This window comes from Trachemys scripta, chromosome 2, assembly GCF_013100865.1.
Source record: "Trachemys scripta elegans isolate TJP31775 chromosome 2, CAS_Tse_1.0, whole genome shotgun sequence".
In the NCBI taxonomy this organism is placed as follows: Eukaryota; Metazoa; Chordata; order Testudines; family Emydidae; genus Trachemys; species Trachemys scripta.
The window spans coordinates 72,766,038-72,788,018 of record NC_048299.1 but is presented as its reverse complement, the minus strand read 5'-3'; the positions used below and the strand labels follow the sequence as shown (position 1 = coordinate 72,788,018).

The 21,981-nt window shown below is 41.5% G+C and overlaps 1 protein-coding gene and 1 long non-coding RNA gene across 4 annotated transcripts in view; one reads left to right on the top strand and one right to left on the bottom strand.

Moving 5' to 3' along the window:
• Positions 1-9,309, bottom strand: part of LOC117872421 — a 40,331-nt gene extending 31,022 nt beyond the window's left edge. For both annotated transcript variants that reach the window (XR_004644483.1, XR_004644482.1), the window contains exons 1-2: positions 9,222-9,309; positions 5,775-5,896 (exon numbers count right to left, since the gene is read on the bottom strand). This is a non-coding gene — a long non-coding RNA (uncharacterized LOC117872421). The remainder of the gene's footprint in view (positions 1-5,774; positions 5,897-9,221) is intronic.
• The window catches only part of DYNC1LI1 (dynein cytoplasmic 1 light intermediate chain 1), a 56,344-nt gene extending 41,694 nt beyond the window's left edge, over positions 1-14,650 (top strand). The window contains exons 9-13 of one of the 2 annotated variants that reach the window (XM_034760849.1): positions 5,977-6,036; positions 6,163-6,207; positions 7,138-7,258; positions 9,243-9,401; positions 12,327-14,650. In XM_034760849.1, the coding sequence (XP_034616740.1) occupies positions 5,977-6,036; positions 6,163-6,207; positions 7,138-7,258; positions 9,243-9,401; positions 12,327-12,439 (498 nt within the window). In that variant the 3' untranslated portion in view covers positions 12,440-14,650. Of the gene's footprint in view, positions 1-5,976; positions 6,037-6,162; positions 6,208-7,137; positions 7,259-9,242; positions 9,402-9,940; positions 10,003-12,326 lie in introns of those variants that run through there. The other variant, XM_034760850.1, reaches the window with a different exon arrangement.
• Positions 14,651-21,981: the final 7,331 nt, after the last annotated feature.

Sequence of the window (21,981 nt, the reverse complement as noted above, 5' to 3'; positions counted from 1 at the left end):
ATATAGTTTTCATTAGTTCTGTAGTTAGTGTTAAGTAGTTAGTAGGTACTTTACTTAAGTTTCCTTTGGAGGGGCTTCCCCTCCAGCACTATCCCGGCACTAGGACATGCCTCGGTCTCCTGGCTTCAAAGCCTGTGCGGTCTGCAGCAAGTGTATGCTCAGAAGTGATCCTCACACTTTGTGTTTGAAGTGTTTGGGGGAGAACCATAAAAAGGATCGCTGTAAGATCTGCAGGGGGTTTTGCCCCAGGACACTGAAAGATGGAGATCAGCGCCTGAAGATCCTACTAATGGAAGCAGCACTCTGGCCCCAGTCCGACCCCGGGTTGTTGTACCCGGTGCCAAGTACCTCCTCATCAGTACGCAGTGCCCCAGGCCACACTACTTTGGCCTCACTGCCAGAGATGGTTGTGTTGACTCCTGCCCCCATGGAAGGGCGGTTGAGTCCGGACACTTCTTGCTTGCCAAGGCCGAGCCGACAACTTCACCTCCCATCGACCCCGGAGGCGTTTGAGGCAGCACGGGACCTGCTCCAGCTCATGACACCGGTCGCTCCCCCAGGACCATCCAGGGGAAAGCCTGTAATGATGGCCCAGTGGTCTCCATCCCCGGTGCATTGCTCCCCGGCGCCAGAACAGGGTCAGTAGCCTAGTCGATCCCCAAGCCCTTGGCGCAGACTCTGGGCGCCTCGAAGAACTGCTCCTCTGTGGTCCTCCTTTTCTGAGACCTCTGAGTCAGACTCCTATCAATCTCATAGGAGCACAAATAGACAGTCCAGGTCATCACGAGACTGGCACCCTTACCCGGCACCGTGGCCTGCGCAGTGGCAGCCCCCAGCACAGTGGCCCTTTTGGACTCCCTGGGCCTTTCACCAAGGCCAAGGGCGGAGCCAAGGGTCATGTTCCAGGGCGGCATCGGTGGCCTCAGCCACTTTCATACTGCCTCCAGCATGGTTGGCATCAGCAGGATCGGGGGTAGCTCCATTGCTTCCTCACACCACCATCCCAATCCCTTCTTCTGGCTGTGGTGCAACACGCCAGGCTCAGACTCCGGCCTCTCCAATCATGGCTAGCCTCGGTGTATTGGCCGGCTTGGGACAGTTTAGATAGGGTCATGACTCTGCCTCGCCTGGTCCTCGACTCTCTCCAGTGGTGGCTCAACCCACACGTAGTGTGTGCAAGGGTCCCTTTCACCAGTCCTCAGCCGTCCCTCTGGCTAGTGATGGATGCATCAGCCCTTGGGCTGGGGAGCACAACTGGGAGACCTCAGGACACAAGGCCTCTGGTCTCAGGCGGAACTTGCTCTCCGCATCAATGTCAAAGAGCAGTGCATCTGGCATGCCAGACTTTCCGAGCCCACTTGACAGGAAGATGTGTATCAGTCATGACAGACAACACCACGGCAATGTTCTATATCAACAAATGGGGGCGCACGCTCCTCTCCCCTGTGCCAGGAAGCCCTCACAGTGTGGGACTTTTTTTTAGCTCATTTGATACACCTGCAAGCATCGTACCTCCCAGGAGTACAGAACGAGTTGGAGGACCGTCTCAGCAGGCAAGTCTTTTCACAGCTACGGGTGGTCCCTCTGCCCGGATGTCACAAACTCCATCTTCTAACGGTGGGGCTTTCCCCAGATGGATCTGTTCGCCAGGCAACGCAACAAGAAGTGCCAATAATTTTGCTCCTTCCTGAATCATAGACTGGGCGGCATCGCGGACACTTTCCTCCTCCCATGGAGAGGCCATCTTCTCTACACGTTCCCGACCAGCCGTCTTGTTCACAAGGTGCTCCTCAAGATACGGAGGGAAGAGACTTCAGTGATATTAATAACGCTAGCCTGGCTCCACCAACACTGGTACACATCTCTCCTGGAGATGTCCTTCGAAGCCCCAGTTACCTTGCCGCTCATCACGGACTTAATAACTCAGGATCACGACTGTCTCTAGCACCCGAACCTCGAGTTGTTGCACCTCACGGCGTGGAAGCGCCATGGCTGAACCCCATGGAGCTCTCCTGCTTGGACCCGGTTAAACAAGTCCTCCTTGACAGTAGGAAACCCTCCACCAGGGCTACCTACTTTTGCCAAGTGGAAGAGATTCTCATTCTGGTTGGCGCAGCATCACTCATCCCCAACGCTTGCCTCTATACCACTCATACCGGTCTACCTTCTCCATCTCAAGCTGCAGGGACTGTCCATGTTGTCGGTAAGAGTTCATTTGGCCGCCATCTTTGCCTTCCATTCAGGTTCAGAGGGCCGGTCAGTGTTTGCCAGCCCTATGGTCATCCGTTTCCTGAAAGGTCTCGACAGGCTATATATGCACGTCCAGCAACCGACCCTGACCTGGGACCTCAATCTGGTGCTTTCCAAATTGATGGGTCCACCCTTTGAACCGCTGGCAATGTGTTCCCTGCTCTACTTGTCATACAAGGTGGTGTTTCTGATAGTGATGACCTCAACCCAGAGGGTGTCTGAGCTCAAGGCCCTAACATCAGAGCTCCCTTACACCATGTGCTATAAGGACAAGGTTCAGCTCAGGCCACATCCAGCTTTCCTCCCGAAGGTTGTTTCCCAGTTTCACATCAACCAGGACATCTTCCTCCCAGTGTTCCATCCTAAGCCATACTTAAGAGGCAGAGAGCAGAGACTTTGCTCCTAAGATGTCTGCAGAGCGCTAGCCTTTTACATTGAAAGAACAAAACAATTTAGGAAGTCCATTCAACTGTTTGTGGCCGTGGCAGACAGGATGAAGGGTCTTCCTATCTCCTCCCAGCGAATTTCTTCGTGGATCACGTCATGCATCCGTGAATACTATAACCTGGCAGAGGTGCCTGCCCCTCTGCCCACAGCACACTCCACTAGGGCGCAGGCTTCTTCAGCAGCGTTCCTGGCACAAGTCCCGACCCAGGAAATACGTAGAGCGGCGACGTGGTTCTTCATACGTACTTTCACCGCACATTATGCAATTACTCAGCAGGCTAGAGATTATGCGGCCTTCAGTAGAGCAGTGCTCCAGTCAGTGGACAGCTCCGACCCCGCCTCCTGAATTTAGGCTTGGGAGTCACCTGATTGGAATTGACATGAACAGGCACTCAAAGAAGAAAAGGTTATTCACCTTCTCGTAACTGTTGTTTTTCGAGATATGTGTTCATGTCCATTCCAATACCAACCCACGTACCCCTCTGTCGGAGTAGCCAGCAAGTAGGAACTGAGGGGGTGGCAGGTCGGTAGGGCCCTATACTGAGCACCATGATGGCGCCACTCCAGGGGGTGCCCAGATCGACCCAACGGATACTGCTAAGGGGAAAATCTTCTGGCTGCCATGCGCGCGCACACCTGATTAGAATGGACATGAACAACACATCTCGAAGAACAACAGTTACGAGAAGGTGAGTAACCGGTTTTTTTTTAGCATAAGTAGATAAGACATTTCTAGGGATCATTCAAAGTAAAATGGCCTGTTAACATCCCTCCATTACATTTCCTTTGTAGATCTTCACTGGAGTTTGATGCTTTGCTTTGCCAAACGATGGCTGTTAAACCATTAGGATTGCTGCCATACTCAAAGAAACATAAATCTCTTATGCTTAGATTCAGATTCTTACTTTAAGGCCAGAAAGGACCGTTGTGATCATCATGTCTGACCTCCTGTACACTGCAGGCCACAGAACCTCACCCGCCCACTCCTGTAATAGACTCCTAACATCTGGCTGAGTTACTGGAGTCCTCAAATCACGGTTTAAAGACTTAAAGTTTCAGAGAATCAACCCTTTACTCTACTTTAAACCAGCAAGTGTCCCGTGACCCATGCTGCAGAGGAAGGCGAACCCTCCCCAGCTCCCAGGTCTCTGTCAATCTGACTTGGGGGAAAATTCCTTCAGTTAGACCCTAAGCTGGTTGGCGAGCCCCACCATGCAGACACCTGAGAAAGAATTCACTGTAGTAATCCAGAACCCTCCCCATCCAGTGTCCCATCTCCAGCGGGGAAAAAAAAGATATACGGGTACATCTTTAGTTTCCAAATGGGACCAAACATTATAGGTCAACATTTTCATTATAATATGCCCCCAAAATAGTTTACTAACTCAGATTTTTTTTTTCAAAAACAGGCAAATTGAACGGTCCATATACAATGTAATAAAATGCAACATTAAAACATCTAATTTAGGTAGGCGCCTCTTGTGCCTTTTTGCCATTGTGTCAGTGTTTCTGAAACTGTGTTAAGAAATCACAGCCTCAAATAATCTCAAATACGTATGTGGTATGCCTGCACCCACTATTTAAGAGGTTGATAAAATTTGTTAAGTTTATTAACCTTTTCTCTCACTCCTCTTTAAATTTCTTTTTGTTCAGTTATTATGAGCTGTAGCTATAAATGCAGCTGGAAGCCAGCTACTACATTTAACAGCAAAACTGAGGCAACTTGACTTCTTTCAGACTTAGCTTCTAATTTCTAATAGGAAAATCCAATTAGGAATGTGAAATCCGTTTTAATTTCATATTTTATCAAAATTGGAAAGGCTTCAGAGATTACTGGATACATCTTTGACTGTGAGCTTCCATTCAGACTTCTGATGGGAGCATTGTATTTAAAAGTGTCTTCCTCTATCACTGCAGCTACAACATTTTAAAGATGCCTATGCTTACATGTAACTTCTGCTCTTTTGGAAAGCCAAATTGCATTGATTCCTGAGTTAAATTCAGGATGTACTAACTCTCAGCAAACCTGAGTATTTAAAATGCCTTTATAAATGTCTTATGAATTAAAAAAATCTTAACTTTTCCCTATTTCCTATATTCTGTAGTAGAAACACATGGTTGTAAACAGTATTTAACACCAAAAGTAGACAAATAAAGTCAGGAATTAAACAAGAAGATAAATCTATATTGGATGTGCAACATATACAGCAAACTTTCTGTGCTTAGTACATTTTATAAATACCTCTGTCTCAATTGTTCAAGGAGATGCCATAAGCAAAGGACAAATAAGGGGAGAGGGGAACTGAAGACCAGTACTTCTACCTCTCACCTAATGAAGCTGATATTTTAGGATTATGCTGCGACTTCCCACTGCATGAGCCTCTTACAAATACTTAATGGGAAGAGTGACACTATAATCTGCACCATCCTGGAGAAGCCAAGATGTAGTAGTAGTGTAATATACCAGGTGCTCAAAAAAAATAATTCACCTGTTTCTACATGTATATAGACTTCAGGCCTGATTCTCAGTAAAAATTTTATTTGCTTTAAGGCACCTTTTGCCTGCCGGAGGATTTGTTTTGAGGAAGGGTGATCTTGTGATTGAGGCATAGAACTGGGACTCAGGATTTCTGGGTTCAGTTTCCAGCTCTACTATCAATGTCATGTGATCTTGAGGTCACATCTGTTTTGTTTTCCCTCTGTAAAACATATATTTTCCTAGATCACAAGGTGGTTGTGAGGATAAATTTGTTGTTTCTGAGGCTCTCGGAAGGTGAGGAAGGTAAAGTGTGGTGGTATATCTGTACCTAGATAGTCCCCAGACATACTGTGAGGTTCTTCAGGATAAATTAAATTTTCAAGATCTTTGAACAGTCTGAGAACTACATCGCTTGATGATCGTGCCCTGTAAACCGAACACTTTTGTGCTAAGTATGTAACAATGCCTTCCATAGAGCATGTCTAAACTATGTTGTAATTAAAATGTTAATGAAATAAAACACTTAAACAATGTCTCTTGCTTTAAAAATAAATGCTGAGGTAAAGACATTCAGCTAGCAGCATGTGAAGATAGTTACCTTATGGTCACTCGCATCGTGTTAACAATTAGAAAATGTGTAAAGCACCAGCACAGCTTTAGGTTGAAGACCATGTTGTCTTGAGTCCATTTCATGCATTTTTTGTGCCTCTTCATATTAATCTGTAAATAGAAAAAGACAACTTCTAGTTTTTAAATGACATCAGTCACAACCATATTGAAACGGTTTTTTTATATTGCAGTTTGTGCATGAAAAAGAAATAGTAGCAGAAGATGATCAAGTGTTTCTTATGAAGCAGCAGGTAGTTACTTTGCATTTGTATGTTAGACAATTAATTTCATTTAAACATGTGGTGTTCAATTAAATTTATTTTTGAGCTTGTTACAGTAAATGCAAATAGTAATGTCTAAAATATTTTGTTTTCCAGTCTCTATTAGCGAAACAGCCACCTACTGCAGCTGGAAGGCCAGTGGTTAGTAACAAAGATTTTAAATACTAAAACTGAAAATCGCGCATTCTTCAGTTTTGATTAATACAATAGCATGTTTGGGTGAGAAGATTGCTGACTTCTAAGAGCACTTCTGATCTACAAGCTTTTTCTTAATGCTTTTCTAGAGTTTTCTTATTGCTGTAAAAATACTTAAGCCCAGAATGAAATTTAACTCCAAAGTGTGAACACTTGTAGATACATGTGTATACCTACATTTTAGATGAATTTCTGGAACTAGTATATAAAATGCTCAGCAATGTAACTCTTGTTACTTGTTTAAGTTCAAATTTAGAAAAAATTATAAGACCACTCCTGTAACCTTTTTTTCAAGTGACAAGCAACTACTCAGTAATATGACCTATTAAGTTGCTTTTGTGAGGCAATGGAAGTAATAAGTTTTCCACGCAGTTTGCTTTTAATAAAAATTCTTCTTTCCACCATATTTGCCACAACTTGCCTTCATACTAAGAAGAGCTTAGTGTAGCTTCTCCATGAACTAGTGAATGCAGTTTCCCAAACAACCGGAGCTTTAATACTCTCTCGTCAGGGTGAAATACCCCCCCTCTGCAGTGCCTCCAGTTGTTGGACTGCAGTTCTTAGTTGCAATACTGTTGGGTTTTTTTCCTGTTAACTTTTCAGTGCTTTGCTAATGCATGATACATACTCACTTCTGGAAAATGTGTATCTCACAGCATTTCATGATTTCTCATTTAAAACGGATTAATTTTTTGCAACAAGTATTCCATTGAATTACATGATCAATATTAAATGTACCTTTTTTTAAAAAAGTGGAAAAAATAGCAAAATGTAACTGAATAGGCCTGCTTGTATAGATTAATAGATTACATAGTTTATTTCTGGAAGTTGAGTACACAAAATAGTTTGAATATTCAATCTTCTACTTTTGTGTAGGATGCCTCGCCAAGAGTTCCTGGAGGCTCCCCTAGGACGCCAAACAGATCAGTAACGTCCAACGTGGCCAGTGTCACACCCATCCCTACTGGCTCAAAAAAAATTGATCCTAATATGAAAGGTATATTTCTTGTGCAGGGAAAATGTGGGAATAAATGAGCTATTCTTGACTGCTTACTTGAAATACTTTTGTATTTGTTTATTCTGACCTAATATGTGTAAGAGACAAGGTGGGTGAGGTAATATCTTTTGTTGGGCCAACTTCTGTTGCTGGAAGGGACAAGCTTTTGAGCCTAAGGGTACATCTACACTACCCGCTGGATCGGCGGGTAGTGATCGATCTATCGGGGATCGATTTATCACGTCTAGTGTAGACCAGGCCTCAGAGAGCTCTTCTTTAGGTATGGAGAAGGAAACCAGAGTGTTCAAGCTAAATACAAGGTGAGACAGATGAAGCATAAAGGGGTCACCAAAGTTGACTTAAAATGATGTGGGCCATTAAAACCGCTGAAGTTGTAGGACATTGGAGGGTTAGTAGGCAGCAGGATGTGTTACAACTATTGTAGTGGGCCATAAAACCAGTGTCTCTAAGTCCTTGGTTTTTAGTGTCCAGCAGATTAATGAATTTAAGTTCCCAGGCCCATCTTTTGAAGGTGTTGTACAGGTTCCTTTGAGGACAAGAAATGAGAACTCGGATATGGGGTGATCATTTCATGAAAAGTGTTCGCTCATGGGTAGTAGAGTGTTTTTTGTCTTATCACTTTTCTGTGTGAATTCATTTGAGAATGTAGCGATTGTCTGGTTTTACCCATGTAGTTGTGGTGTACCGTATCAAGGGCATCAAATGCTCCAGTATGTTGACAGGCATGTGTAGAAGCCGTGGATCTTGAAAGGTATGGTGTTGAAGGGAATATTGATCATTGTAGTAGTGGAGATATGGCTGCAGGTTTTGCATCTGTTGTTTTGGCAGTCTCTGATGCTGCTTTCAGTTGGTGTGTCCTTGTCTTGCTTCTGGTGAGCTTAGCGAGGTTGGGGAGTTATCTGAAGGCCAGAAGTGAGGGTTGGGAAATATTTCTTTCAGACTGTGGTCCCCATCAAGTATAGCTTTTAATTGCTGTATGATATCCCACAGGGCGTGGGTTCTATTGTGGGATAAGTGACAATTAGGGGTATTCAGTCAGTGGGCTTGTTTTCCTGCATTGAAGCAGGTTCTCCTGGGGTATTTGTGTGGCCCGTTCCATGATGCAAACTACTTTTCTCTAGTGGCGTATCCTTGTGTGGTGAAGGTAAGTGCGTTAAAATGTGAATCCTAGATCTTCTCTTCAGAGCATATTGTTTGGTATCTAAGTGCCTGGCTGTAGATACCAGATTTCTGGGTGTGTCTAAGCTGGTTGCTGGATTTGCAGGGGCAAATGTGGTGGTCTGTGTATATGTTGTATATAGTTGTTGGTAGGAATCCATTGTTGAAGCTGATTGTGGTGTCCAGGAAGTTGACGCTGGTGTGGGGATGTCCTAGAGAGAGTTTGATGGATGGGTGATGGTTGCTGAAGTAATGGTGGAAATCTTTGAGGGAATTTTTTGGTCATCCGTCCAGAGGATGAAAATATCATTGTATATTGTTTTATGATGCTTTTTTTACAGAAATTTTCCTCGAGGTGGTCCATGAGGAGGTTGGAATACTGGGGAGGCATTTTAGTACGCATGGCTGTTTACATGGTTTGGACAAAGTGTTGTTGAATATAAAGTTATGATGGGTGAGGATAAAAATGAGATTGTCAATGTGTTTGGGATGGATTTCTGGACTTTGTCCATTGTCTTATAAATATTTGAGACAGGCTGCAAGCAATCTATCTCATCTCGTGTTTAGCTTGAATGCTTTTGGTTTCCTTCTCCAAACCTGAAGAAGAGCTCAGTGAAGCTTGAAACCTTGTACCTTCCACCAACAGAAGTTGGTTCAATAAAAGATATTACCTCGCCCACCTTTGTCTTTCTCATATCCTGAGATAAACCCAGTACTACAACACTGCAAACAACTGTGTAGTCAGCATTTATTTGGAAAATGTTGTTTTTCATATATGAAATACCTTTCTACTTTTTTGATGTAGCTGGAGCCACAAGCGAAGGTGTCCTAGCTAACTTCTTCAACAGTTTGCTGAGTAAAAAAACCGGTTCCCCAGGCGGTCCTGGCGTTGGCGGTGGCAGCCCTGGAGGAGGGGGCAGTGGAGGTGGTGGTGGCAATTTACCACCATCAGCAAAAAAGTCAGGTATGATTAATCATAAAGCATCATTGGAAATTTCATTTGTGCGAGGAATATCTTTAATCTAACATGCAATATTTGTTAAAATGCAGTTAGAAATGTGGCAAGATAAGTAATACAACTTAAATGTATACAGCATTATCCATGGCTCAATGATATAGTAAAATCTGAGAGGCTGACAATGGTAAGCCAAGATGAGATCATAGTAGATCTTAATTGGGAGGGTGTTATGGGTGTATTGTGAGCCTCTGAGCTTTTTGGGGGGGAAATCATATTGTATTAATATCTAACTGAAATTTATGAATAATATCCTGTTCCCTATCTGTTAGCCCTTAGTACTGTGCAGCTCTGAGGTTTTTAATCTTCCTTCTATCTGCTGCTTTCCAAAATTTGTGTGCTAGAATCAGAGCATTTGTGGGGAGAACAAATACAGACCCAGAGACTCTCTTGAATTCCTGCAGGGGAATAATGAGGATAAGTAATATGAATGCCTATCTATTGAGTCCTCTTTTGTTCCTCATCACCTGGATTTCTCCCTTCTATAGGGAAGGTGAAGAGAGCAACAAGGCCCTTCTGGGTAATGGCTGCATGAGCCTGTGTTGTTAGAAAATAAAGGAAGCATGCTAGCTATATTCATCCCCACTTAGCATGCCCAGGGCCGTCCAGAGGGGGGCACAAATGGGGCAATTTGCCCTGGGCCCGCAGGGGCCCCCACAAGAATATAGTATTCTATAATATTGCAACTTTTTTTTATGGAAGGGGCCCCCAAAATTGCTTTGCCCCAGCCCCCTGAATCCTCTGGGCGGCCCTGAGCATGCCTGTAACACACCTAGCATGCACACACAATTGCTCCCAGTGGTGTTAAACAGGCTCTTACTACTGCATTTTCATTCTTTTCACACACCTGTTGTCCTTTAAGATTCTAAGCTTTTTGGAGCATGGGCTCTTTTTATGTTTGTACAGCACTTAACACAATGGAGGTCCGCCTGCTTGGAACTTCTAGGTACCGCTGTAATAGTCCTACTCTTCCCGTTCTCAGAATGCTAGGATTTTCAAAAATTCTGAGCTTTATGTACTTTGCCTGGCCACCATGTGAACCTGCCTCGAAGATCCATTAAGGCCTGCATCACAACTGAAAATACTCTTTCCTGGGCTGATTGCAGAGAGTATAGGGGAAAAATTCAGAATGGGCACAGATTTCATCAATAGCTTCTGCATAGTTTGGGAATCCTAGTTGTTTAAATCCCTCAGTGATCACTGAACATTGGCTATCTAGATCACACAACCCTCACTACGAAGTATTGTAGTGCAAATCTACATGACATCATGGTCTTCCTGACTCCAGTCTGGGGCCATATTGATCAGGAATTATCTGGTGTAGCCAGCTTCCCTAGGGATGCTTTCTCTTCCATGGAGTGATACTTCTGTCCTCGTTAAGGTGAGCACATCATAGTTACAGAAATTTTTCCTCAGTCTTAAGTTACAGAGCGACAGACATGCTGATCCTACCTCTAACTATCATACATGTCTGATAATAGTACAGACCCCAAAGTGTTGCTTCTACTGGTATACATCTTAAAGAACTACACAGAGCCAGAATCTTCGGGGTGGGAGGTACGTGATGGTTACAGCATAAATTGTCAGCTGTTGGTCTTATACTCTGGCCCTCAGCAGATATGCCAGAACATCCTCCATCTAATCACTGCAGCTGCCTCATGACTACTTTAGAAAAGCTGCAGCAGAAACCTTTATTGCTGAATACAGAATGAGAGCCTAGCTAAACCTGTCAATAGGAGGATTGCCACACTGACTTCAATTCTACTGTATGCATATGCAATTCTGCCATCTTATCCATATGTATTACAATACAACTTTGTGATACCCACTTCGGGAGGGTGGATGGGAATTCAGAGTCATCAACCCAATCAAGAAGAACTGGTGAATAGAGGCACAAAGGATCTCCAGCCTGTATTTGAAGACGGGGGCAGTATCCATGTGGGGGGTGTATTCCGATTCATATGCAAAGACTGGTCATAGGCTTCTTTTGGGGAGGAAATTTCACAGATCTTTAATAGCTGAAAAGGTCTGGTCTGCTTTTTAAGCTCATTCGACTAAGACCTATTATGGATCTGTGGTCCCTGAAATAAGAATTTTCATGTAAACATAGATAAAATAATCCTATTTCCCCCATGGCTATGTCGAGGGAGATAAGGCGATTGGGAATGTGAAGAGAGTTTGTTTTTTCTGTTGGTAAATTGTACAGTCAGTTACTTGAGAGCACTTTGGTTCATTATGAAATATACTCAAGAGATCAAATCAATATCAGTCAAGTTCATTATTTTCTAATGCTAAAGTTGATTTCAGCTTTGCAAAGTGTTAAAGGGTACTTAGAATAAGTGAATAGGTGTATAGAAAGACATAGGCCAATTCTGGCCATATAACTGTTTGAAATATAAATCAGTGTATTGTTGTGTGCTTAATACATATTAATATGTGGTGTGAATAATACTGATAATGTGAGCCCAACCTTTATTGGTCAATACCTTCTAGAAATTTTAGGAGATAAAATGATACACATTTCATGTTAGGATTTCATAGGATTTGCTTTCCACATACAGTGCAAGACCTTGAGAGAACTATTGTAAAAATGGCTTGTTAGCCAAACAGTAGGGTAACCCACACGTCTAAAATTGCTACAAACTAAATATGTTCTCCGTTTTACTATATCTTTACTCTAGTGTATCTGCAGTTTGTAAATGTGACATTGCATGAAACAACTTCTTTAGTATTGTATTAAAGCAGGAAAACTTAACTCTTTTTTTTTTTTTTTTTTAATGGATGTTCTTAAGAAATAACATAGTTGTGGGAAAATAAGTCCTTTCATTTTTTAAGCATGACCAACTGTTGTGCGCTTTTTTTTTTTGTGTACAGGCCAGAAGCCAGTCTTGACTGATGTTCAGGCAGAATTGGATAGAATTTCACGAAAACCTGAAATGGTCTCTCCCACAACACCTACATCCCCCACAGAAGGTGAAGCATCTTGAAGACACCAAATAAAGCAATTTATTCAGTTTTCTGGGATAATTTAAACTTGCCTCTGCCTCTTCCTTCAGTGACTGGAACTAGACAGCTGAAACACTTTTTCAGAGAAGGACAAACAGTTGATGTCTTGATTTCATGTGTTGCCCAGCTTTACAAAAGGGAGCTAATACAGATGGAAAACTATACCACACCATATAGGACTACTGTTCATGGTGCAACTTAAAGAATTAACCAATTCCTGGATTTTGTTGAAAAGTTGGTGTAATTGTGTAAAATGGCACATATGTCCACTTAATCATATAATGTTAAAGGCTGCTTAAAGAGTTGGAAAATGATATGTAGCATGGGCACTTAATGTATATTGATCTCCCAACCTATTACAGTTGAATTTAATACAGGTTAAACTTTGAGGCATAGAACTACTAGTTTTGCTGGAAGAGAAGATAATCATTTGTTATAATTTTGTGCACCAACAATAAACTAACCTGAACAAAATTCAACACTTCATGTGGAATATGACAGCAAACCTGTCTGATCTCATTTGAGACTTTATACTGCATCAAAAACTTGGGCTAAACTTTCATTCCAGCATAAGACTTTAAAATATTGGCCAATTTGATAACTTCAGACACTGAATAAACTATTTGTGTAAAGAAAAAAGCAGAAGTTAACTTAATAAAAAATGTACAGATTATCAGTATCCAGATTTTTTTCTGTATATATGGCTCAGCCTTAACATCTCTCCTCCCCCCCCCCTTTTTGTTTCCCAAATTAGTTATGGTTTTAAATCAGACATTAAAACTGTGATCAGTTAATAAAGTATTATCTGCATTCCGATATAAATATAGTCATTGCATTTTCTTGTCTTACAATGTATATTAGCTAATCAAAATATTTAGTGTTTCACTCTTGAAGACTAGGTACTTTAAACGTCCCTCCCTCTAATCTTTCACCCTTCTGTGAATAATAGTATGGCCCAGCTTTAAGCTTCCCTAAAACGTGATAGTTCTGGAAGAAACAGATATGAGTCTGCTACTCATACAATACAGCATTGTACTAATGTTCCTACGTGCAAAACTTTGATCATCAGATTTCGGGGATTTAGTCTTTAGTTTAAAAGCCCACTAGATATACTAAGCATCCTACTGATGATTTTTCAGTGCACTCTGTGGAATCATGTGTCAAAAGTTAGCATTTGATTGGTTATTTCAGCTTTCAGTACACAGTATTTGAGAAACACTTGAGATCATAAACATAATGTGAGAAATCTCCCACTGAAGCGCATGGTATACTGAGATTAGAACAACTTTCAAAGATTATCCTGAGTATTTTTATTAACACTTCTTAAATAGGTGTACAATTTTTTTACTACAACTGTGGGTATAATGTACACAATTTCCCTAATTTACTAATTGGAAATCTGCTAAAAAGTGTTATGGATATTAATGTTTTCTCCTAATTTTTATTCTGGGTATGGTATTATACTTGATATTGCTGTTTAAGTTCCTACTTTTGATACAGATTTTTTTTCTGATTCCCAAAAAATTCATTTTCTTGAGACTAACATATTAGAATGTTTTGCTTTGTTAGCTTTGATTTTTTTGCTTGCTCTTCAGGGAACTTTTTAAAATATTGGCTGCTTATCAATGCTAAAAATCTGAGACTAGCTGTCTTATCTAAACAAATCTATTGAATTATTTTAAACATGGGATCTCATTTGAATAATATGATCAAGAATAAAGCTAAAGTACAATAGTGGTAAAATGTTGCCCTTGCAACCAATAATAATGGTTCAGCTCTCCTGACCAAATATGTGAACTGCTGAGGAGTAACTGTATAGAATATGTATGAAGAAGGAAATGGTTTCTAATCACAGATGCATTGCTGTTCCTTGAACAATTCACTACTGTGCTTACATGTGTACAGTAATTTTTTTAACATAGTAATTTAAAATGTGCATGACAGCTCTTATCCTGCTGATGAGATCACCAGTGTGTTTCCTATCTAAATTCTAGTGGTACACCATACTAGCATTAAAAGGCAGAAACTTAAGATTTTAGCATGTTTAAATTGCAAAACTGTTTTTGCAAGGAAGACACTTTTGGTTTCTAAACTCTTCTGTTCATTTGATCATATCTGATATGAAAGTAAAGGCCCTTTGTGAAGTTGGACAAATGTCTCAAAAGATTTCAATAAACATCCATTACACAGTTTATTTTTGGGCTTTATTTTAGAAAAAAATTATAGTGGAGTCTCAATACTAAAGTGCATAAAAACACAAAACCTCATTTCTGCATATTTGAAGCTTTTGAAATATACGCATTGAAGGATTCCTTAGCCTCCCTTTATCAAGGACAAATCTGCTACAAAAAAAAAGGCAGTAGAAAGATGTGTGCTGTGCCCTCATGTTTTAGAGAAAATAAAGACCGTGTTCTGTGGAAAAATGCATCAAAAATCTATTGCAAACAAATAGTTTAAACACTTGGTTTTTTTAAAGTGGCTGTTGCCAAATCACTGTGAACTGTATCTGTTGTACAATAGCCATCTGTTTAAACATACAATAAAATCATGACAAAACTCCTGTAACTATAAACAAAATAAAGCAGCTATAACAAAAAAGAAAGGTGACTGGAGGCTATTGTCCTCTAACTGGGATTAAACACTGTCAATTGCCACTCAGAGTAATCTATTTTATCATTCTATTAATGGGAGTAGAATGTCTCCTCGAGTCTAATTTCAGCTGTCAAAAAGGTCCATGTTGATCTTAACCAAACCATTTTTTTTCTGGAATAGTTTTAATATGAATTTAAACAAACAAACAACAAACCCATCAACTCTAAGGCAGAGATCAAAACATATTGGGGGAGGAGAATGGAGAAAACTATGGGGCAGGGAACTATACATTATAGACCTGTAATAAAAAAATTATTTCCAATTTGTCTATAATAAATGGGGAAACTGATCTAATACAGGAGAAAGTCAACTAAACGTGAGAGTGAATGAATAAAGCCATTATTTATATAATGCTACAACACAATCCCAACCCTGAAAAGTCTCCAGTCCAGCGGACAAGAATATGTACTAGGTAAAGAAAGATGCGGAGAGAGTATAGGTTGAGGACTAGACCCTTTGAAGGATTCATAGGAAAAAGTGGATCTTTAGTGGAAGAGAGAAAATTTAGAAAGTTTTAAATAGCACTTTAAAAAATGTACTTTTCCATTGCTTTAAGCACAGTACAAGCATTTACAAATGTATACCATAAACTCTATCAATCAAATTCCTCCTAGGAATAATACTGCAGTAACAGGCAAATGGACTAGCTAGTGCATCAATGTTTTTCTGAAAGTCTCACAAGCTACTTGTAAATTCTGGGAATCAGCTAAAGGGTCACTTTATTTCCAAGCAACACTTACCCGACAGATATCCTAGATCTTCCTAAGGAGGGCTTTGGACCCAAGCTATGGTTCAGAGACAGCTCCTAATTTTGCTTGTGGATGACGTCTGAGCCACAGGCAAGTATCCGTATTAATTCTTACTCCACTCTTCTTTTGAGTACGTCCCTATGGGTGCTCTCACAAAATACTGTATGTGCATGTGCCAATGCATGCTAAAGCAGAGACTGAAAAGTAATATCCGTGGCCTGTGCCTGCACAGAGCAATGCCTTATGCTCTGAATAAGGGGATAAAGGAAGGCACAAGCTTGCCACCGCTTATTCCTTCTCAACCACGGATGGCTCGAGACAGCATCTTCTGCTGTTAGCTATATTCAGCTTCCTCCTTTCACCTCACTAAAGCCTTTATCTATTTTGTTGTTTATTTTGCTGTATTTAGTTTAGCATGATTGTGCTCCTGAGGCTTGGTGGCTCCTATTCTTGGACCTTTATTAGTGCTGGAGCACAGTCTGTTATGCCTAAAACCTCAGGATTTAATCTCTGCTAGACTTGCCACAAGTCTTTTCTCTACAGTGATGGGCACTCTAATTGCCTGCACTGTTTGGGAGACTCTCATCCCCTCAAGGTGAAAAGTCTGTCAGAGGGTCAAAGGCAGGTCCAAAAAAGACCAGCAGACTAAACTAAAACTCCTATTTAATTAAATGTGCTTATGTTCCAGAAGGGTCTACTTCCTCCCCCCTCACCCATGTATGTTGGCTTCAATGTTGCAGGCCTCTTTGGTCACTGTTTCAGCTTTGTCTGTGGCCCACTGAGACAGACTTTAAAGAAAAAGTACATCTCCCAAACCTGAGAAATGAAGAAAAGGCATAGGTCAATCCATAAGACTCACTCAGGAGAATTAGTGCTCCAACTGAGTCTATAGTACAGGTGTTGGTACCATGTAAGAAGCCCCATATGAACAAGCCCTCTGTCACCAGAGCCATCTATCTCACCAGAACCATCTGATCCCTCTCTGCACTGTGGTACACACAGGCTACCATGTGCCTCAGAACTGGTCTCTTCCCTCCTCTCTGAAGTGAGACAAGACACTGCAGCAGTCGCCATCCCACCAGTCAACATTTCCACTTCCAGTACTGACCCAAGCCTCAACCTGAGGCCATCAAAACCCTCTGCTGCCTGCTAGATTTTTGTTTTTAGAGGATCTTATTTCTGATTAGCCTGAGTCTGCACTGTTACAGAGATCTATCAGAGCCCCCTCACCAGTACCATCCAGACAGTTACAAGTTAAAACTTACCTAAGTCTTTAATCTTTGGTACTGACTATGATACCTGAGCGCCCCTCTTCCTCCTTCCCCCAGCTTAGCTCAGGAGATGATGGATCAGACTCGAAGATTTTTGTACACAAATCCATCCTGGTACTGTACCACCAAACTCCCATGAGTCTTTCAAATGAGGACTCTAAGGGACCTACCAAACATTGTAGCCCAGATAGTATGACCTTTCCCCTATTCTCCTCAGTGGGATTACTGGGACCCTTGGGGCCATTTCAGTGATCAGTTCTACAGGATAAGAAAGGACCACCAACACCAACTGGTACTGTACCATTCATGGATACCAACTGACCATCTCCCATTACTGCACACTTCTTCAGTACCAGATGATACGCAAGAGAAACAAGAACTTCAGCCCAAGGAGATCTTATATCCTTCAGTCAGGTCCTCTTCATCCCCGGAAAAGGGTGTAACACCACCAATGCCCTCCTGTGCTAATAATTTCAAGACACAACTCTCTTTGGTGGATATTTTGAATATCAATCCACAAGGAAAGATTGTTCTGTTAATGAGGCATTGCTAGCTCTTGCACATACCCTGTGGCAAACACCAGCTCCAGTTCTACAGACCTGTAAAAAGTCAGGCAAGAAGTACTACATCCCACTAAAAAGAATGTAAGACTTCTTTTCCCACCCCAGCCCTAATTCCCTAGTGATGAAGGTAGCCAACAAAAGAAGCCATCAGGCTCAATCTAGACCTCCAATGAACGAGGAATCCAAGTGGCTGGATTTACTGGGCAGAACAAGCTACGTGTCAGCTGTTCTTCAATTTTGTATTGCCAACTATAAGGCCTTGATGGCAAAATACAACTTTACCACATACTCAAAATTTACACATTTTATCTACCACCTCCCACAAATCCAAAGAGAGCAATTTCAGTCCATCTTGGATGGGCAGTTAATCTCAAAAAGCTCCCTCCAAGCTGCCCTAGATGCCATCAACACAGCCTCCAGATACATGGCCGCAGCTGTGATCAAGTTCATGTTCAAGTTCTCTGGTCTTCCAATAGAGGTGCTTGACGGATCTAAGCTCTTCAGTGAATATACGGACTCCTCTCTACACCCACTCAAGGATTCCAGGGCAACATTGCAGTCATTGGGGATTTATATGCCTGCAACGAAAAGGCAGTTTAGTAGAACCCAAACTGCTCAAAGTTACAGGCCATTCCAGTACCATCATCACTTCTTCTCTAAGCTCCATGAATTATTCAAGAGAAGAGCCAAACAGGAGAAAAGGGGGATCAACCACCCCTACTTCTACTCAATCGGCCCCTCCTTCTAAGGGCTTGTCTTCACTACTGCACTAAATTGGTGCTGCTGCCATCAATGCCCTTGTTTTCAGTTCCTCCCTAGAACATCTGCTTTCGTGATGGCCTTCACACTTATCTTTTAACACACGTATTTCTCATTCACACCCAAAACACAATTGATTGACACAAAACATTTGAACAGGAACATCAAGTTGCAATGCAAAAGAAAAACAAACATTACATTCTTTTACTTATTTTAAAATGCTAAACCTACAACAAAGTGGTGATCCTAAAATGTCTGTTATTGCCTTGAAATCATTACAGACGCAGATTCTGGCTGATGCAGCTCTACCAATAGCACATTAGACCACTCCTTTCTGCTATTCAAAATGGGTGGCTAGCAGGTATGGTCAACTCATACAGGAATACATGCTATATTATCTTATTATTCTTTATCCTTCATTCTAAATTATACAAAATACAAACATAAAATCCTACTACTACACATCCAACTATAAGAGAAGAGATTGAAACAGAGATCTTTTCTACTTCGCTGTCCAACATACCAAGAAGAGTGAGAGACAGTCTTGTTCAAATTACCAGAAAAGATTTTCTATCAAAAAGCAAGGAAGAAAAACCATTCATCGCCCTGGGGGGAAAAAAGAAAAAAGAGAACACTGAGTCATTCTATATAGGAACCTGCCATCAAATTTGAAATATACAAAGGAATAAATAAATGATCCAGCACACTGTGAATCCATCTCCTGAGCAATTGCTTGATGTATTAATTATATACCCAATTTATTGGGGGACAGGGAATCATGTTTGTCATAGCTTGCACTGGGAGAATATGGTTCTTTATTTTTTTCTAATGCCTGATCATCAAATGAGCTTAATGAATCTGCCACAGCTGCTAGCTGCAGGAGTTAGACACTCATCCTGCAGCTACTTAGGTTCAGAAGTAACTATATATATGAATTAGAAGCCAGTTTATTGGACTGGGACTCAGGAGACTTGGATTCTAGTCCTGGCTCTGCTGGACTGCTAGGTGACCCTGGGTAAGTCACTTTACCTCTCCCTGTCTGTTTCCCTATTTGTAAACGCAGGGTAATGATACCTATCTCTTTTGTAATGTGTTGTGTGACCTATTGATGAAAAGCACAATGTAAGAGATGGGCACTATTATTTAATGTTTGCCAGTCCCATTGACTTCTAGGTAGAACTATGTTTGCATGTAAATGGAAGTGCATAAGCATTTACTGGAGCAGGCCCTTCATTCAAAGGGTAGCAGCATGTGCTTTAAAATTCCACAGTCAGCCCAAGTGGGGTGGTTTATCCTAATATGCCCTTATATAACTAATATAGGGACAGTCTCCAGCTTGCTTTCTCTCTCCATATGTTGTGTTTCCTCATTTGTCCTCCCCTCTGCTTGTATGGCTTTAGTGTGTTCGGCTCCTTGCAGCAAGGGTCATTTCTTTTCTGTTTCGGTAGCACCTAATACTTATTTGTAGTGTGGTGCCTCGGAGTCCCAGTCATGGATCAGGACCCCACTTGGCTAGGCTCTGTACAAACACAGAACAAAAAAAGAAGAACAGGAGTACTTGTGGCACCTTAGAGACTAACAAATTTATTAGAGCATAAGCTTTCGTGGACTACAGCCCACTTCTTCGGATGCATATAGAATGGAACATATATTGAGGAGATATATATACACACATACAGAGAGCATAAACAGGTGGGAGTTGTCTTACCAACTCTGAGAGGCCAATTAATTAAGAGAAAAAAAAAAAACTTTTGAAGTGATTATCAAGCTAGGCCAGTACAGACAGTTTGATAATAGGTGTGAGAGTACTTACAAGGGGAGATAGAGTCAATGTCTGTAATGGCTCAGCCATTCCCAGTCCTTATTCAAACCGGAGTTGATTGTGTCTAGTTTGCATATCAATTCTAGCTCTGCAGTCTCTCTTTGGAGTCTGTTTTTGAAGTTTTTCTGTTGTAATATAGCCACCCGCAGGTCTGTCACTGAATGACCAGACAGGTTAAAGTGTTCTCCCACTGGTTTTTGAGTATTTTGATTCCTGATGTCAGATTTGTGACTGCAGAGCTAGAATTGATATGCAAACTAGACACAATCAACTCCGGTTTGAATAAGGACTGGGAATGGCTGAGCCATTACAGACATTGACTCTATCTCCCCTTGTAAGTACTCTCACACCTATTATCAAACTGTCTGTACTGGCCTAGCTTGATAATCACTTCAAAAGTTTTTTTTTTTCTCTTAATTAATTGGCCTCTCAGAGTTGGTAAGACAACTCCCACCTGTTTATGCTCTCTGTATGTGTGTATATATATCTCCTCAATATATGTTCCATTCTATATGCATCCGAAGAAGTGGGCTGTAGTCCACGAAAGCTTATGCTCTAATAAATTTGTTAGTCTCTAAGGTGCCACAAGTACTCCTGTTCTTCTTTTTGCGGATACAGACTAACACGGCTGTAACTCTGAAACAGAACAAAAAGATGGTCCCTGCCCCCAAAGAACTTACAATCTAAGTATAAGGCAAGAGACAACAGATGGATACAGACAGAGAAGTACAAGGAAACATTGAGACAACATTGATCAGTATAATGGGCAGTGGTCACAGCACACCAGCAGCCTAACCATTGTCAATTTTTTTTGTAGGCATCACAGTGAAGGAGAGGTTTTTAGGTGAAATTTGAAGGAGAACAATGAAATGGCTTGGCAAATGTTTGCAGGATGTACCTCCCAAAAGTGAGAGGCAGCATAGGAGAAAGCATGAAGGTGCTTGTCTGAAAACTTAACAAGTGCACAAGCTGATATGATGGGCCAAGTGAAGGTGGGAGTTGATTTTTGTTTACTGAATGAGAGGTGGGCTTTGAAAGTGAAAACATGTTGTAGCTTACATATTTGATATGACACATGAGGGATGCAAAGAGGGGAAACATGGTCAAAGTGACGGGCTAGGGAAATGATTTTTGCAGCAGCATGCAAATGTATGTGAATGGGATAAGACTGCAATTGTCAAAGCCAGAGAAAAAGATGTAGTAACTGAGATGTGAGATGATGAGAACCTGGATGAGAGTTTCTGGTGTGGGTGGATAGGAAAGGCCATATCCTAGAGATGTTATAGAGCAGGGGTCTCAAATTCAATTTACCTTAGGGCCAGTGCCAGTCCTCAAATCCTCCCAGTGAGCCAATAATGTCACTGAAGATGGTGTTCAGAAAAGAAAACATTTATATTGTATTTTTTTTTCAAATTTCTTAGAAATAATAAAACTGTCATACAAATTTATACAATTCTTCGCCTGCCAGAGCCAGACACCTGGCAACGCTTCAGTTCTGTCAGTTTGCTGATGTTTGGCCTCAGTAACTGCTGCAATCCTGAACGTTTCAACTGCTCAAGGTGTGCATCAGATAGTTGTGTTGGGTATTTTGACTTGTTTATATTCATTGTGGAAAAAAGTGATGCTGCCTCCATGGCTGACTCTGCCCGGCAACTAATGATGCTGCCTCCATGGCTGACTCTGCCTGGCGACTAGTGATGATATCTC